The 18,789-nt window shown below is 38.1% G+C and overlaps 1 protein-coding gene across 1 annotated transcript; it reads left to right on the top strand.

The window, feature by feature from the left end:
• Positions 1-1,142: 1,142 nt before the first annotated feature.
• LOC126621498 (uncharacterized) lies at positions 1,143-2,877 on the top strand. The gene has a single exon (XM_050290002.1). It carries the CDS (start codon positions 2,367-2,369, stop codon positions 2,856-2,858), a length of 492 nt encoding a protein of 163 aa, XP_050145959.1. The 5' UTR covers positions 1,143-2,366; the 3' UTR covers positions 2,859-2,877.
• Positions 2,878-18,789: the final 15,912 nt, after the last annotated feature.

Genomic DNA, 18,789 nt, shown 5'->3' with positions numbered 1-18,789 from the left:
CCACGAAGGCCGATCTCAGAAATCGAAGAGGCGTTTGCTTTCTCAAAAGTTGGGCTGCTCAGAGACCACGAGGGCCGATCTCAGAAATCGAAGAGGCACCTACTTTTCCAGCCTTGTCAGCACTTGTCAGCTTTGCGGAAATTATGGGCATTATGTCGAAGATTTCTGGTGAAGTAGAAAGCACATGAATCTTACTGTTCAATCACCCACTTCCCACACGCAACATTTGCTCATGCGTACCACAGATAACTTTGCCAAAGTTCTCTGACAAAGTTGAGACACGTGAAGCTTGCAGCTCCCACTACACCACTCTGACCAAGAAGGGTAAAAGAATAGCAAAGAAACAGCACTAACAAAGTTTAGACACATAAATTTTGAAGGTCTAGCTACCATATTATTACCCACAAGGGTAAAGGAACAGTACCACTGCTGGATAATTGGAAAGTCCCTGTGTGTCAACCTCTGTGCTTCGTGGCAAGATAGACTAGCAAACATGCCCAACCTTTTCTCACATTCGAGAAAACACTCCCAACAAGATTGCTTGCTCCAAAATCGAAGAGGCACCGCCCTCCGAATCTTGAAAGCCAGACTCCCAACATGATTACTTTCTCAAAAATCGAAGAGACACCGCTTTCCGAATCTCGAGAGCCAGACCCCTAGCAGGATTGCTTTCTCAAAAATCGAAAAGGCATCGTTCTCCGAATCTCGAGAGCCAGATCTCCGACAGGATTGCTTGTTCGAAAACCGAAGAGGCACCACTTTCCCAACTTCAAGAGCCGGATCTCCTTGGATAAAGCTTGTCTGTAATCTTTACACGCAACATTAGCTTTCCAGATACCACAGACCACTTTTTCAAAGTGCTCTGACAGAGTTAAAACATGTGAAGCTGGCAGCTCCCACTACCGTGTTATGACCAAGCAGGGTAAAGGAATAACATTACTACTTGTTGTTAGGGAGACTTCTATATATGTTGACCTCCATCCCCAACAGACAGGCAGACCTGCAAAAATGCTCAACCCTTCCTCATATCTGAGAGGGCACTTCCAAATAAGCCTTTCGAAATATTCAGCTTTCTTTCCCCTCGATAATACCTCTGCAAACAAGCTATACTAGAGCAAGAATATCTCATATCATCAGGGTTAAAAGTAAGAGTATCCCATATCATGTTTTTCCCTGTCTTTTCCTTTGGCCTTGTTCTTACCTGCAAGACAAGGAGAAAGAGAGCAATCAGTCAGCACTTGGAATCAAGCTTCCAGTCAGGAACTGACTGCCTGGAACCCCTTACTTGATTACTTACCTGGCATTGCTCTCGAGTACTCATCTTCAACATCTTATACTTCCAGGGAAGATACCGCGTCTGCTTAAGGAACAGATAGGGCAAGTGAGAAGGATACAAGGAAGCATGTGGAGACAAGTGTAACAGCACACGTGCCGATACATCCACTACTCTGTCAAAAACAAAAGTATCCCATATCAGCAGGGTCGAACGTACTATAGATTTGATGGACTTGTTTTGACCCTCAAATTCTTCAGTCGGCCTTTTACTCTGGAGGAAACCAGAAAACCCTCCAGCCCAGTTCAAGAATAAGCCTGTGGAAAGTTACTTCTTCAAAAGCAAAAGTATCCCATATCATCTCTTATCATTTTTCTTCTCTTTATCCTTCATGCTGCCTGCAAGATAGGGAGAATGTGAATAATCAGCCAGAACTCGAAATCAAAGTTCTGATCTGGGACTGATTGCTTGGAGCTCTGATTGCTTATCTTGTCTGTCACCTCTTTCAGCAGATCCCCTAGCTCGGCGACTTAGAGGACTCCTACTACATGGTTTGTATCGCGCTTGACCAAGCCTGAAACTACAAGTAAGCTTCAAGTGAAATTGATACATTACCTTGTGCATCTCCACCAGTTAAAGATACCACCCCTGGATGGAGGAAGAGTACTTCCAGAGAAGATGCCACATCTACCTACGAGACAGATAAGGCAAGTCAAGACGATACCACACTCCGGTACTTAGAAGTTTCGTGATTACGAGATCATTCTCCCACAATATTTCCTAATGTCATTTGTACTAAATCATTCACTTGTACTCACTAAAAGAGAGCTTGAACCTATGTACTTGTGTAAACCCTTCAAAATTAATGAGAACTCCTATATTTCGTGGACGTAGCCAATATGGGTGAACCACGTACATCTGGTGTTTGCTTTCCTATCTCTATCCATTTATATACTTATCCACACTAATGACAGGAGCAATCTAGCGAAGATCACAAAAAGCGACCGTTTTCGCTACCTAGGATCTATCTTGCAAGAGAACGGAGAATTAGATGGAGATCTCAACCATAGAATACAAGCTGGATGGATGATAGATGAAGTGTAAGAGTGCATCCGGCGTGTTGTGTGACCGTCGTAGGTCACTGAAGCTCAAGGGAAAATTTTATAGGACGGCAATAAGGCCAGCGATGTTGTATGGCACAGAATGTTGGGCGGTGAAGCATCAACACGTACACAAAATGGGTGTAGCGGAGATAAGGATGCTTCGTGAGATGTGTGGGCACACGAGAAAGGATAAGATTGTGAATGAGGATATCCGAGGTAAAGTAGGAGTAGCCGAAATTGAAGGAAAGATGAGAGAAAATCGGTTACGGTGGTTTGGACATGTGCAAAGAAGGCCTACTGACACTCCGGTTCGAAGATGTGACTACGGAACAGAGGTTCGGGGCCGAAGGGGTAGAGGAAGACCTAGGAAAACTTTGGAAGAGACCCTAAGAAAAGACTTAGAGTACTTGGATCTAACGGAGGACATGACACAAAACCGAGCGCAATGGCGTTCTAGGATTCATATAGCCGACCCCACTTAGTGGAAAAAGGCTTTGTTGTTGTTGTAGTTAACAGTTACTTTGCAGATAATTCTTCAATTCATGAACAACTTGCGCATCTTTGACAAATGAAACAGCTGCAGAAGGCAACTTGATTGTCCACTCCAAATTTAATATCTTCCCAATATTTCTATGCAATAAATAAGTTTAGGCAACTATATCGATTAGGGAAACATATCATAAAGAAAGAAAAGAAAACATCTGTAATAGAATTTAAAGGATTTAATCGATAATTTAGGAGTCCAACCAGTGATAGAAGGCGATGATGCACTTTTCCTCACTTTTTTCATATTGTGTTTGTATAGATTCCTCCAACAAAGATAATGCAGGAAAGACAGTGGCCCCAACAATATCCACATGCGAAATTTTATTTTCATTTCATACGAGAGTGATACCTTAGTTCTCTCTAGTGGTAAGGTTAAACCGTTAAAGTCAAACACCATTCAAAGTGCGTACAAAATTAAAAATATACCTGTAAGTCTGTGCATAACAAACATAAAAACAAAATATGAAAGAATGATGATAGTCACAAAACCAGTAAAGTTATTCTTCTTCCTTCTTAATTTGCCTCTTTTTCCTTCTCTCAATTTTCACTCTTCTTAATTTGTAGGCATCAATTGTATCAAGAGTATTATGTTTTTAAGGACAAAAGACTAATAAGTTGATTGTTTATAAATAATTATCACAAAGATAAGAGTTCTGGAAGCCCTTGACAGTGAAAGTTTGACAATTACCTGGTGCATTATCTTTTACAATCTAGCAGCTGATGCATGAGATAACATGATATTATGATGAGCTGCCATGTACGACTTGGTTGAGGAGTTACCTCTAGAACAGTTGATACCAAATGGAGCTGAACATCGTTGTGGCGGAAGAAATCCAATATCTTAACCTCCAAGTATAAAAACATTGAGCTCATTCATTGTAGTCCAGTGCAAAACTCTATCCCCAAAATTTTTTAGGTGCGCATCCACAGATGCAGTGAAGTATTTTCTGCATTCACAAAAGTGTTCCATCATGATCATCTCAAATCCCATTGTCTGCATGTCCCATTTAAAACTCACCCATAAATGTTAAGAACTAACATAATTTTTCGACTAACTCATCCTCCACACTCATCTTCAAGTGCCTGCGGGAGATTACTATAGTGTAAAGTAACACGTGGTTCGATTCTTGGTCGAAACAAAAAACTTAATTAATTATGAACATAAAGAATTGTAGATCACTACAACTACTAAATTATTAATAATAAGTGATATAGCTACTAAATTATTAATACTAAGTGATATTTTCTTTCTTTAATAATATAAGCAGGGAACTGTCGAAACATAATTTGGATAGACTGTTACCATGGCTGATCAGTTCATCAATAATATTGTTGTAATATTTTACATCATTTGGATTGACAGGTCTTCTTCCATTTGAGAGAAACAAACCGATTATTGTTTTAAGTGTGAAAGCTACTTGTTTTGTTCAATCTAATTTAAATTTGGTGATCATTCATGATTAGGATAAGTCTTGACCATGAGATGAAAAATCTATATGCCTTCAAACCAGTATTCACCATTCGTTGAACATCTTCCTACAATGGTATATATGATATAATATGATGCGTGCGTATCAAATAGCATCAACATGTTTCTAATTAGTATGATATGGATTTCTACAATACAAAAAAAACTCTTAGTCCCGAATCGTCTCAACAAATAAATGAAAGGATCGATTTCCTCTATTTGCTGATAAAGAATTAGAGCAAACAAAGAGGGAATTAGCATCAACATGTATATTCTAATTTAATTTAATAAATTCCCCTAAAATCCGCAAGAACCCTAATTTATAACCCCAAACAAAGGCAAAAAGTGTTGGTATTTAGAAGTTTACAAACTCAATACCAATTATGTGGGTGATAGGTTTTCTAACTCTATCACACCTCTCTTTCTTTTACTCTCTTTGTAAATGGACCGATAGAAAGAAAAAAACAGCAAGCTTCTTGAAGAAACAAGTACTTGATATATTAAAAGAGTTTCAACTCTATTGCTGAAAATATGAAAATAGGATTACAAAGAGCCTTACGGAAGGCCTTCTTATACTTGCAAAAGCAAGAGAACCACACAAGTGGTTTTCATAAACAAATGCAAACAAAGACTTTCTAGACTTAGCTAGTGGAAAACTATCTATGCAAAATAAAATAAAGAGGTTCAAAGTCTTTACTTGCAGCAGTTTTAGACTATTGAACACACACACACACTACTTTATACTAGTGGTTTACAACCATATTTCGGCTAGCACAAAAGAGAAGCATTAATTTGGGCAAGTGCAGGAAGTATGAGTCAAAAGAAACAGCTAGCAGCCCACTAACATTGAAATAATGTTTTTATTTGAACTTCCAACACTCCCCCTCAAATCAAAACGCCTTCATTCCTAGCATGTCACGCAGCAGCCGGAATGATTCAATTGGCAATGGCTTTGTGAAGATGTCAGCCACTTGTTCCTTGGTATGACAATAGATAAGCTCAATTGTCTTTTGCTTCACATGATCCCTCAGAAAATGGAACCTGGTATCGATGTGCTTGCTCCTTCCATGTTGAACAGGATTCTTTGCAAGCTTGATTGCAGACATGTTATCCACATGAATCACAGTAGATTCCACTTGTGGATGACATAAAGATTTCAACAGATTTCTTAACCAAATTGCCTCACACACAGTTGAGGCTGCAGCAACGTACTCGGCTTCACATGATGACAGAGCAATAATTGATTGCTTCTTTGAAGTCCATGAGAAAGCTGTTGATCCTAGAAAAAATACATAGCCAGTTGTGTTTTTCCTTTCATCTTGGTCACCTCCCCAATCACTATCTGAATAACCAAATAATTTTACATCTTCACCAAAATTATAAAACAGACCATAGTTTAGAGTGCCTCTTATGTACCTCAAAATTCTCTTGGCAGCCAGCCAATGAGACTCCTTTGGTGTTTCCATGTACCGACTCACGAGTCCAACACCATAAACTATATCTGGTCTTGTGATTGTAAGGTACCTCAAGCTTCCAACAAGGCTTTTGTACACGGTTGAGTTTACAAGCTCACCTTCTCCTTCCTTGGACAGCTTCAATCCAGTTGCAACTGGAGTGTTGACAATATTGCACTTGTCCATATTGAATTTCTCCAATATATCTCTCATGTACTTTTGTTGAGAGATGTAGATACCGTCACTTTCTTGCTTCACCTCTATGCCAAGAAAGTATGACATTAATCCATTGTCAGTCATCTCGAATTCACTGAACATGGATTGCTTGAACTCACAGAACATTGCTTCATTGTTTCCTGTAAACAACAAGTCATCTACATAGAGACAAATAATTAAGAACTCCCCTTTTTCACCGTTCTTCATGTAAACTGAATGCTCGTATGGACATTTCTGAAATCCATTTTGGTGAAGGTAGTTATCAATCCTTGAGTTCCAAGCTCGTGGTGCTTGCTTGAGGCCATACAAAGCCTTCTTCAAACAATACACCTTATCTTCTTCTCCTTGTACTTGGAAGCCTTCTGGTTATTCCACGTACACTTCTTCCTCAAGAACTCCATTAAGGAAGGCTGACTTGACATCTAGTTGATCAATTTTCCATTTATGATGAGCGGCGAGAGAGATTAGCAATCTTACCGTGTCAAGTCTTGCAACTGGAGCATAGACTTCATCATAGTCCACTCCATACTTCTGTTTGTAACCCTTTGCTACAAGCCTTGATTTGTATCGATCCACACTCCCATCTGCAGTGCGTTTGATCTTGTACACCCACTTGACACCAATAGCCTTCTGATTTGGTGGGAGCTTTGTCAACTCCCAAGTGTCATTCTTTTCGATGGCATGGATTTCTTCCTCCATGGCTATTCTCCAACGATCTTCTTCCACAGCTTCATTGAATGAGAGAGGCTCTTGGTCTACATACAAGCAGAAAAAATTGGTTTCTTCTTCTTCTTCTTGTCCATATATCTCGGTGAGACTTCTTAGCCTTACTGGAGTTGATGAGCTGCTTTCCTCACTGGATGTAGGACCACTCCTTGCAATTCTGTGCACTGAAGTTGTTGTGGTTATTTGAGCAGGCTGTTGCTCGACAGGTGGTACAACTTCTGGTTCTTCAAAATCAGTGGAAACAATCTTCTCTTTACTGACTTCTTTGTTGTTCCACTTCCATGCATCTTCCTCACTGAAGATGACATCTCTACTAACCACTAATTTGCCAGTTAGTGGGTTGTAGAGCTTATATGCCTTGGACTCTTCACTATAGCCCACAAACACACTTTTCACCTCGATCATCAAGCTTCCTCCTCTTGGCTTCTGGAACCTGAGCATATGCAACACACCCAAAAACTCTTAGGTGTGCAACATTCGGCTTGTATCCACTCCAAGCCTCTTGTGGTGTCATCCTCTTGACACTCTTTGTTGGACATCGATTCAACAAATAAATTGAACAAGCTACAGCTTCTGCCCACAATTCTTTTGGCAAATTCTTCTCCTTAAGCATGGACCTTGTCATGTCAAGGATAGTTCGATTCTTTCTTTCAGCTATCCCATTTTGCTGTGAGGTATAGGCAGTAGTCAGTTGATGCCTAATTCCTTGCTCCTTGCAGTATGCTTGGAAAGCATTGGAGGTGTACTCTCCACCTCTATCTAATCTCACAGCCACAAGCTTGTGGTTGCTTTCAGCCTCTGTGAGTGCCTTGAACTCCTTGAAAACGTTTAGGGCAACTGACTTCTCCTTGAGAAAATAGACCCAAGTCTTCCTACTGAAATCATCAATGAAGGTAATAAAATACCTATTACCTCCATAGGACATAGGATCTAACGGACCACATATATCCGTATGTACCAACTGCAGTGGTGTTTTTGCTCTCCATGCATCACCAACAGTGAATGTGAGCCGTGTTTGCTTGCCAAGCACACAACCTTCACATACTTGGCGTGTGGCTTCAATCTGGGGTAGACCACGAACCATTCCTCCACTTGACAGCAACTTTAGGCCATTGAAATGAAGATGGCCAAACCGAAGATGCCATTTCCATGACTCATCTTCCATTACACCGATGTTGCAACTCCCAATCTTTGTGTTCAACTTCAACGGGAACATTCGGTTCTTTGACATTTGAACACGTGCAATAAGTTTTCTCCTTGCATTCCTGAGAGTGAGAAACATATCCTCCATATGTATAATATACCCTTTCTGGAGCAGTTGACCAATGCTCAGAATGTTGCTCTTCATTCCTGGTATGTAGTAGGTATCGGAGATGTATTCTTCTCTACCATCCTTCTGGATGATTTTGATCTTTCCTTTGCCTTCAACTGGCAACTTTGAGGAGTCACCAAGACTCACAGATCCATAAGGCCCATCTTTGAGTTCGGCAAAAAACTCTTTCTTTCCACACATATGGTTGCTTGCACCAGAGTCCAAATACCAAACATCTTGTTGGTTACTGGAATCATGGTGTGCTAGTAAGACTGTAAATTCCTCACTAGCATTTCCACTTGATTCTGCCATGTTGACATGCTCACCATTTTTATATGAACATTCATTGGCATAATGTCCATATTGCTTGCAACTGTGACACTGGATATGTGCCTTTCCTTGAGTAGATCTCCACTCCTGAGACTGACCTCGATTTTGTGCATAGCCTCGACCTCTTCCTCGGGCTCTTCCTCGGCTACGGTTGGATGAATTCCCACGACGTGAGTTCCACTGCCCACAACCTCCATTTGGTTTGTCAATATTCAAATTTGACTCCAAAGCTTGCTCTAGCGTTGTGGGGCTTGCATTCTTCTGAATACGTTGCTCGTGAACTAGGAGGGATCCTAGTTGCTCTTCTGCGCTCATCGCCTCCAAATCCTTGGATTCCTCAATGGCAGTCACCACATGCTCAAACTTAGATGTGCGTGACCGGAGTATTTTCTCCACAACTCGTACTTCATCGAGTCTTTCGCCATTTATCCTCATCTGATTTACTATCACAATGAGCCTTGAGTGATAGTCGGAGATGCTCTCCCCTTCATTCATGTGAGCAGTTTCAAAATCTGCTCGAAGTGACTGTAACCTCACTTTCTTCACTCGATCTACTCCTTTGTAGATTGTACTGAGTGTGTCCCATACTTGCTTGCTCGTTGTTGCTTCTGCAACCTTCTCGAACGTTGAATCTTCTAGACCCTGGTATAGAAGATACAACGCCTTCTGGTCTTTCTTTCGTAAATCCTTGAGAGTGTTCCTTTGTTCTGCAGTATATGCGGCTTCTTGATCGGCAGTGGGTACAACATACCCATTATTGACAACTTCCCATAGCTCCTGTGATCAAAACAATGCTTTGAATTGGATGCACCATCTTTCATAATTTTCTTTCTTCAATGTGGGAACCTGGAGTTGCACTAAGTTGGACGCCATAACTGTTGCAGTTGCCAGAATGGTATTCTGGCTCTGATACCAATTGTTGGTATTTAGAAGTTTACAAACTCAATACCAATTATGTGGGTGATAGGTTTTCTAACTCTATCACACCTCTCTTTCTTTTACTCTCTTTGTAAATGGACCGATAGAAAGAAAAAAACAGCAAGCTTCTTGAAGAAACAAGTACTTGATATATTAAAAGAGTTTTAACTCTATTGCTGAAAATATGAAAATAGGATTACAAAGAGCCTTACGGAAGGCCTTCTTATACTTGCAAAAGCAAGAGAACCACACAAGTGGTTTTCATAAACAAATGCAAACAAAGACTTTCTAGACTTAGCTAGTGGAAAACTATCTATGCAAAATAAAATAAAGAGGTTCAAAGTCTTTACTTGCAGCAGTTTTAGACTATTGAACACACACACACACACTACTTTATACTAGTGGTTTACAACCATATTTCGGCTAGCACAAAAGAGAAGCATTAATTTGGGCAAGTGCAGGAAGTATGAGTCAAAAGAAACAGCTAGCAGCCCAGTAACATTGAAATAATGTTTTTATTTGAACTTCCAACAAAAAGGAGAGAGAAAACCCAAATAAAGGGAAATTTGAGGAATTCAACATACTGTAATCAGAGGGAGGACACTTTCCGATGGCTGAATTCGTCGACGACGGTGATGGCTGTCCACCGTCGCTGCCTCTAATAAATTCCCCTAAACATGCTTCATTACTTGTGCATAATTGTTATAAATATTTTCAGTTTAGTCCAGTAAGAAAATAACTATTACACCCTTCTCTCTTCACCTTCTTCATAAAAACAAAAGAATTTTAAGTTAGTTAGAAAATAACTATGGTATGAATAATACATTCAATAAGTACAAGATTTCTTACTTGTACTCAATGAGGGTACCCGACTGGAACAATCAGTTTGCATAAAGATGATAGCTTTAAAAATGAAACTACATCATGAAGCTTCCTACTGACTCTCTTCTTCTGGGTTCTAGGGTCCATAGACCACGCACATCATAGAGCAACACTGGAGTATTTGTGTATTTATGTGCAATACTCTCCATAACTTCCACATTTAAAGGAGAGAAACCTCCCGAGTTATCAACAAAGAATTGAAAACCTATCAGAATACATACACTTAAGCTTCTACATTAAATCAAAGTACATGTTGAACCCCAACATTAAGAGGCTTATACAAAATAGGAGCACGAAAAACTCATATGAAACTGAAAATATTGGATACTGTAAACATGAAAATCTTGCGACAGAAGAGACAAGAACATGTGTACAAAATAAATTTGTTTGTATTAATGAATTTGTAGGGTTACAATCTCTTTACAACTTGATCATCTGATTCGATCTCCGAAATGTGTGGATGTGTAGTGTTGTTGATTCAAGGATCGCAATGACTTGATCTTGGATGAACGATTGCCACAAGGTTTTGGATCTTGGCAATGGAGGAACCGGCACGTGTAGGGGTGCTTGGTGGTTCTTCACGGGATTTGATGAAGAACACGAAGGATTTTCTGAGTCTTATTGAGTCTTATTGAGTGTTTGAGGATTTGAGTGCTTGAGAGCTTCAAAATTTCAAAGCTTCAGCGTCTGGGTGTGAAATGATTTCTGGACCCTTTTCTTTGTCTTGGAGCCTTCTATTTATAGACTTTCCAAGCCTTGACTACAGATGCATTTGGCCTTGATTAATTGATGAAAAAACCAGGACTCTTTTGTGGGCCGTTCGTGATTTGACTCCATCAATTAACATTTGATTTAATTAAATTAAAATCAAATAATTCCTTTCCACCAAGTGTTGACACGTGTCCTTCTTGATAACTCATCTGATTTTGTTGAGTCATACGCCATGTGTACAATTTATGCGACACGTGGCGCATGCCACGTATGCCTTGGCATGTCAAAACTTTAATGCGTTGGTGAACATTTATTTCACCAAAATTTCGATGTCTACAATTACATCTACTCATGATGTTCAAAAGGCTAAGAAAGATTTATACAAAATCAATATTAGCCTCAGTCTTGAAAAACAATTGTACATGTAAACACACTCATGTAGTGTTGGACAATGAATAGATCATTCTCCTAGTGTTTGAATCTAAATGCAAAAGAGGTCGTACGAGGTGTGAAGTGTAGGAGGTGAGTGGGTGATGAAAAAAACAAAACCAGGAAACGAACAATGCAACACAGTGTCTGAACTAAAATGTAAAAGTGCAAAACCAATAAATGGACACTACATTGTAGTGGTTGAATCCAAATGTAAAAATAATATAAAAATAGAACTAGCAAGTGAACACTGCATTGCAGTGCTTGAATTCAAATGCAAAAATCAGGAGTCACGTGAAGCTAGGAGGTGTGTGAGAGGAAAAAAAGTACAGAATTAGGAAACGGACACTGCAACACAGAGTCTGAATCCCATAAAACCATAATCGATAAACAGACACTGCAACATAGTGTTTAAATCCGTATTGACCTATTCCAAAATATAAAAAATATGAGAAATGAGGTGTCATTAAGTGGGTATAAGCAGTAATGACAGATTTTGCATTTTTTGTTTGTCTTAAATGCATTTAAGTATTACAATACATGATTGATCTATTTATAATTAACATAAATATTGTTATATTTTGTTCAATAAAATATGGCTTATTATATTAACACCCCACAAATTGTTGAATAAACCCCATGATGCGATGAAAGTTAAGCACTCAAATTAAACCCTCTTGTTGTCAAATTGTAGTAAAAATGCAAGTAGGGATCGTTCTAAACCAGGGATTATGAGGGCTTGCTAAAACCTCTAAACTAACTCAAAAACATAAAAACAAAGTTAAAAACGTTTGAATAGACTCAAAGGACTCAAAACAGATTCTAAAGATGCAAAACAACTTAAAAACACTTAAAATTGCCTAAAAACACTTATTGGGCAGATTTGACTCTAACACAACTTTGGATGAATTTAGTGTTTTGGTTTGAATCAAAACACTTAAAAACACTAACGAAATAGAAATTTAACACTTTGAAACAAAAAAGTAAAAGGGGGATTTTGGTTTTGACGAATTCGAAACAAACAAACAACTTATAAAATTAGACAGATTGTAAAGCGAATTTAAGAAATGAGATGATGGATGGATTAGTTAGAGGTCCGTTCTTCACACATGACACACTTGTACATGAATTGATTTCCAATTGCTTTTCAATAAACTATGATGCTCAACACCCCAGATTAACCGTGATGCACAAATTAACCCTCAGATTTTCCTTTACTCATTGAGTTGGATGAATGCATGCAACAACCCAAATCATTCTCTAAAAGTCCCCTATATGAATGCATAATAGAGATACAATCAGAGATCATTACTTTCAATGAAAATCATAAGTGTTGACGAGGCAATTATAACTATGAATGCATGATACATTTGCCAAGAATTCAATTAACGCGATTGTGATAAACAACCTTCACTACTCATGATTATAAACTTGTAACGATTAGGTGAAACTCATTTATATTCTAGCATCTAATTCATGCATGAAAACTAAGTATGCATCCTTAATAAACATACAAGAATCAGTTATGAATAAAATAGATAATTGAATTGCAATCACAACTTATCAAATCACAATTGGAAGAAATCAATTCATATCTCAAGCATGTTCATGGCTTCAAACTTCCCCCTAACTAAATAGGGGTTTAGCCACTCATAATTGCAACAAAATTAGAAAATAACAAAGTAGACATTGAAAGCAAGAACGAAGTACACCTAAAACACTCCAAAGTTCCAAGCTTGAAACGCCAAGGACCTTTGTTTTCACCACCTTGTTGCAGCACAAGTGTCTAGGATGTGTATGGAAATATGGAAAGGTTAAGAATGTATTTAGGATTGGTGAATGTCTCGGCCAAGGGAAGGAAAATATATGGAATTGTGTTTGATTTTTGGTTGGATGAGTGCCATGGCAAGGAATGAAAGTGTAAGTGTATGGAGTTGTGAGATGTGAAATGTAGTGTCTTTGGATGATGGCCCCCAAATTATGGTGAAAGGTGGATGTATTTATAGGCTAGCGAGAGGAGTGTATGGAGTTGTAATGAGTGGATGTAATGGGTGTAGTGGGTGAGTGTTGTGGTAATGAGTGGATGTAATGGGTGTAGTGGATGAATGTTTGGTAACGAGTTACCAAGTGGATGTAATGGGTGTAGTGAAGGATTTATTTTGAAAAAACATGTTCATTTGAGCAACATCATATAGCATGCAATTAACAATTAAAGGCGGAATCATGCTTGCATGCACTCAAAAACAAAACATTACCATGAAATTCAAAGCCTAGTAGATTGATGAACCAATTATCAACTCAAAACAAAGTGAGTTGAAATTATTACCTTTGTAGATTCCTCTTTGCATAAGCAAAGGCTAATCACCCAAAGAGATAGGGCCTTCATTCCTTGCTTCTTAGATCCATGGATTTGGATGGAAAAATAGGTTTCTCCAAGTTCCCAAAATAGGGAACCTCTAAGTCTCTTCACCAAGGTTTGATTGTAGAAGAAATGAGTGACCTTGGAGTAGTAGGATTGCTAGATGTACCCTCCAAGGTGTTGGCCTCTTTAGAGAGAAAATGGAGAGACAATTCTCACCAATTTTCCCCCAAAATAAACCCTTAATTTTTCCTCAATGAATTTTGGCTATAAAGTCATTTATATAGTCACTTCTTTAAGTAACCTAAACAACCAAAACCCTAATTCATCTAATATGGCCGGCCATTTAGGGATGTTTGGGCTTTTGGGCTTTAATGAATCTTTATTCATTAAATTGTCATACAATTTAAGTTAATGGGCTTGACGTTCGAAGCCCATTGGGCCTTAAGGTCCAAAACTATCCCGAAGTCTTTAACGAACTTATTCGTTTGATTAATTAACATATTAATTAATCCTTGCCATAATTAAATGATTAAACCATTTAATCATTCTTACTCATTTCCGTTTAATCTCCAATCTCTACCTTTTACGGTGTGCGATCCATTAGGTTCCTTTTAGCGAGGTAGTGGGCGATTAAAACCATTTTACATCGATTGTGAATTGAAACTATTTTCAATTCTCCCTTTAGTGATTACACACGTTTAGGGCTTCCACAAACCATGAGTGACACCTAGCAGCATATCATGGTTACCCAAGCTAATCAGAAGAGGTGGAGAACCTATTCAGTTCGGGATTACAAATGCAATACGGTCCTTCTCTAATCTAATACTCTTGACCACATTGTTTGGCATGATAGTTTATTTACTCATGTCTACTATCCAATGTGAATCGTTTGCTTATATGATTTCCTTGAATGTGATTTGGAACGCATTCCCCAATCTCATTCATACTCTGGCCAGAGATTCCAAATCATATCATAGAGTATTCTCCCTCAACTGTTTGAAGGTTAGAGATCCCTTGTTGCGCATTCACTTGTCTCCATAGCTAAGTGGCTTAACCCCAACGATGCCGTGACACCCCGAGGGGGTGAATTAGACATAATCAAAGATTAAGGACTTAACCACAAGACAACTGTGATGCCTCAGGTCAAATGACTACTTTGCATTATCCCAACCATGAGTTCTCATGTGACATGGAATATAAGAACTCTTCGTTGATCACGTTCAGTGAACTCATTCTCTTATTGAGCACCTACGTACTTGTCTTGATGTCACACACACCAATGACTCGAGACTAGTCACACTCCCTGAGAGAAAACACAGTACGTACTGATCTTAACGGACTGTCAATGCCCAATTGGTAATCCTATGATCAGGAACATTTAGGATGTGTCTACGAAAGAATGGTCTCATTAATCTAACTTCATTAGATTGCATTCTCCCAATCACATATTCCTTGGACTTTATCGTTTAAGCATATAACATTTATATGAGACGGCTCAAACAATAATCTTTGCCCTTTATATATTAAACTAGATTAGTTTAACATTTGAAATGTCCGTAAAGTATCATCATATGATTGGTTTTAGGGCACATTTCCAACAATCTCCCACTTGCACTAGAGCCAATCAGCATTGGTCATCAGTGATGATACCTCTTCTGTAGTCATTTCATAAATGGCTGAAAAGTAGGCCTAGACAATGGATATCTATATGTGTTATCCATAGAAGCAACCTTGAGAATAACGACGTCACCATTATACATGATTCTCAATCATGTGGTTCAGTCTCTCATTTGAGTTCGGATCTTGATGAGACCTTGATTCCCAGGCTTGAGCTATCGCCCCATTTGTTGGAAATGTGCCCTAAAACCAATCATATGATGATACTTTACGGACATTTCAAATGTTAAACTAATCTAGTTTAACATATAAAGGGCAAAGATTATTGTTTGAGCCGTCTCATATAAATGTTATATGCTTAAACGATAAAGTCCAAGGAATATGTGATTGGGAGAATGCAATCTAATGAAGTTAGATTAATGAGACCATTCTTTCGTAGACACATCCTAAATGTTCCTGATCATAGGATTACCAATTGGGCATTGACAGTCCGTTAAGATCAGTACGTACTGTGTCTTCTCTCAGGGAGAGTGACTAGTCTCGAGTCATTGGTGTGTGTGACATCAAGACAAGTACGTAGGTGCTCAATAAGAGAATGAGTTCACTGAACGTGATCAACGAAGAGTTCTTATATTCCATGTCACATGAGAACTCATGGTTGGGATAATGCAAAGTAGTCCTTTGACCTGAGGCATCACAGTTGTCTTGTGGTTAAGTCCTTAATCTTTGATTATGTCTAATTCACCCCCTAGGGGTGTCACGGCATCGTTGGGGTTAAGCCACTTAGCTATGGAGACAAGTAAATGCGCAACAAGGGATCTCTAACCTTCAAACAGTTGAGGGAGAATACTCTATGATATGATTTGGAATCTCTGGCCAGAGTATGAATGAGATTGGGGAATGCGTTCCAAATCACATTCAAGGAAATCATATAAGCAAACGATTCACATTGGATAGTAGACATGAGTAAATAAACTATCATACCAAACAATGTGGTCAAGAGTATTAGATTAGAGAAGGACCGTATTGCATTTGTAATCCCGAACTGAATAGGTTCTCTAACCTCTTCTGATTAGCTTGGGTAACCATGACATGCTGCTAGGCGTCAACCATGGTTTGTGGAAGCCCTATACGTGTATAACCACTAAAGGGAGAATTGAAAATTGTTTCAATTCACAATCGATGTAAAATTGTTTTAATCGCCCACTGCCTCGCTAAAAGGAACCTAATGGATCGCACACCATAAAAGGTGGAGATTGAAGATTAAACGGAAATGAGTAAGAATGATTAAATGGTTTAATCATTTATTTATGGCAAGGATTAATTAATATGTTAATTAATCAAACGAATAAGTTCGTTAAAGACCTCGGGATAGTTTTGGACCTTAAGGCCCAATGGGCTTCGAACGTCAAGCCCATTAACTTAAGTTGTATGACAATTTAATGAATAAAGATTCATTAAAGCCCAAAAGCCCAAAATTCCTTAGGTGGCCGGCCATATGGTGATGAATTAGGGTTTTGGTTGTTTAGGTCACTTAAAGAAGTGACTATATAAAGAACTTTATAGCCAAATATTCATTAATGTGATTAAGGGTTTATTTTGGGTGAAAATGGGTGAGAATTGTCTCTCCATTTTCTCTCTAAAGAGGCCAACACCTTGGAGGGTACATCTAGCAATCCTACTACTCCAAGGTCACTCATTTCTTCTACAATCAAACCTTGGTGAAGAGACTTAGAGGTTCTCAATTTTGGGAACTTGGAGAACCTATTCTTCCATCCAAATCCATGGATCTAAGAAGCAAGGAATGAAGGCCCTATCTCTTTGGGTGATTAGTCTTTGCTTATGCAAAGAGGAATCTACAAAGGTATTAATTTCAACTCACTTTGTTTTGAGTTGATTATTGGTTCACCAATCTACTAGGCTTTGAATTTCATGGGTAATGTTTTGTTTTTGAATGCATACAAGCATGATTCCGCCTTTAATTTGTTAATTGCATGCTATAGATGTTATTCAAATGAACATGTTTTTCAAAATAATCCCTTCACCATTAGTGTCATACACTTTCTGGTTGGAACCGTATAGAGAGTTCATAAATGAACTTTCCCATCCAAACAACATTGTTGTAAACTTCTATATGGCAATATATCTTGCATTCATAATGGAACACACTAAAGTCATTACTTTAATGTTTCCATCCAAATATCTCTTTAGTCATAATAAAGAGATATCTGTTTATTTCTTCATTCGTAATGAAGAAACATCCAATGATGGATTAGATTCATAATCTAATACATTTACGCTTCCATTACGTTACTCTAATTCTTCCTCGATCTTTGAGGAATTTATCCTTTAGTATTTCTTAAATACTTAAGGACTCACTTGACAGTTGCCATGGTTCTGATCCTGGGCTTGTATTGATAACGTCTTGTACCGTTCTAGGTACAACTCATATCAATGTTTTTCATACAATATGAAATACATAAATCACCTTTCTGCTTACGCATAAAGGATTCTATTTACGCATTATTTCTTTGGGAGTCAACAACTTCTTAGTCTTACTAGAATTGTCCATTTGATTGAAGTTTATCATCATATGAGAAACTTCCCAGCATCTCTTGTCTATTATTAGGGATTGATACAATCCAATTATATCCTAAAATCTATCAATATAGATTTCATTCCCATGTATATAGACTATATCTCCCATATACATTCTATCTTTTTATAGAATGCTTAAAGTCATAACTTTAACGAAGAAGAATTCATTTCATTTCCAAAATTAATATATCATATATATTTTAAATTTTAGGAACATGATTAACTCCCACTAATCTTTTGTAAACCTAGTAAACAAAAGATTCATTTACATCTTTATAAGCAATCAAACGATTTGATCTTTTTCTCATAAGATGCAAATAGCTCCCACTAGCTTGCTAAGATCCATGATGGATGGATCTCTACAACTTACATGTCTTGTGATTCATAGTTTTAGACATATATTATCAAGACTATCTTAATAATGTCCAAACATTGAATCACCATTTAGTTGTAGCTAGCAATCTTCGAATTAATTGAAACTAAGACTATCTCAAAGATGGTTTCTTCAAAGTCAACCATTTTCTTTGATTGTAGTCACCTTAAGCTACCAATTAGCTATGAAGGTTTCATTATTTCGAGTCAAATGGTACTTTACCATTTCCTTGAGTATATATTGTATATGCACTCAGTGTATAAGGATTTTCATTCTTACTTCTTTCGAATTAAGAGGTGCAACTCTATGACATAGTCATAAAGTTCAAAACCATTCAACTGAGACGGTTTATAAATCCTTATTGACTACCTTGGAGCTTGAGGTATAGGAACTAGGTTGTTATATTTGTTGATTACTTCCTTGTCTCTCAAAGAACCCATTCTTTGAGTTCTATCTCTCGTTCATTTGCTC

The sequence above is a fragment of the Malus sylvestris genome, chromosome 5, assembly GCF_916048215.2.
Source record: "Malus sylvestris chromosome 5, drMalSylv7.2, whole genome shotgun sequence".
Taxonomy (NCBI): Eukaryota; Viridiplantae; Streptophyta; class Magnoliopsida; order Rosales; family Rosaceae; genus Malus; species Malus sylvestris.
Note: the sequence above shows the minus strand (reverse complement) of the source record. Positions and strands in the feature narration are given on the sequence as shown.

Excerpts from the sequence above, each read along its gene's own strand:
- LOC126621498 (XM_050290002.1), top strand. The coding sequence starts at position 2,367 with ATGAAGTGTAAGAGTGCATCCGGCGTGTTGTGTGACCGTCGTAGGTCA.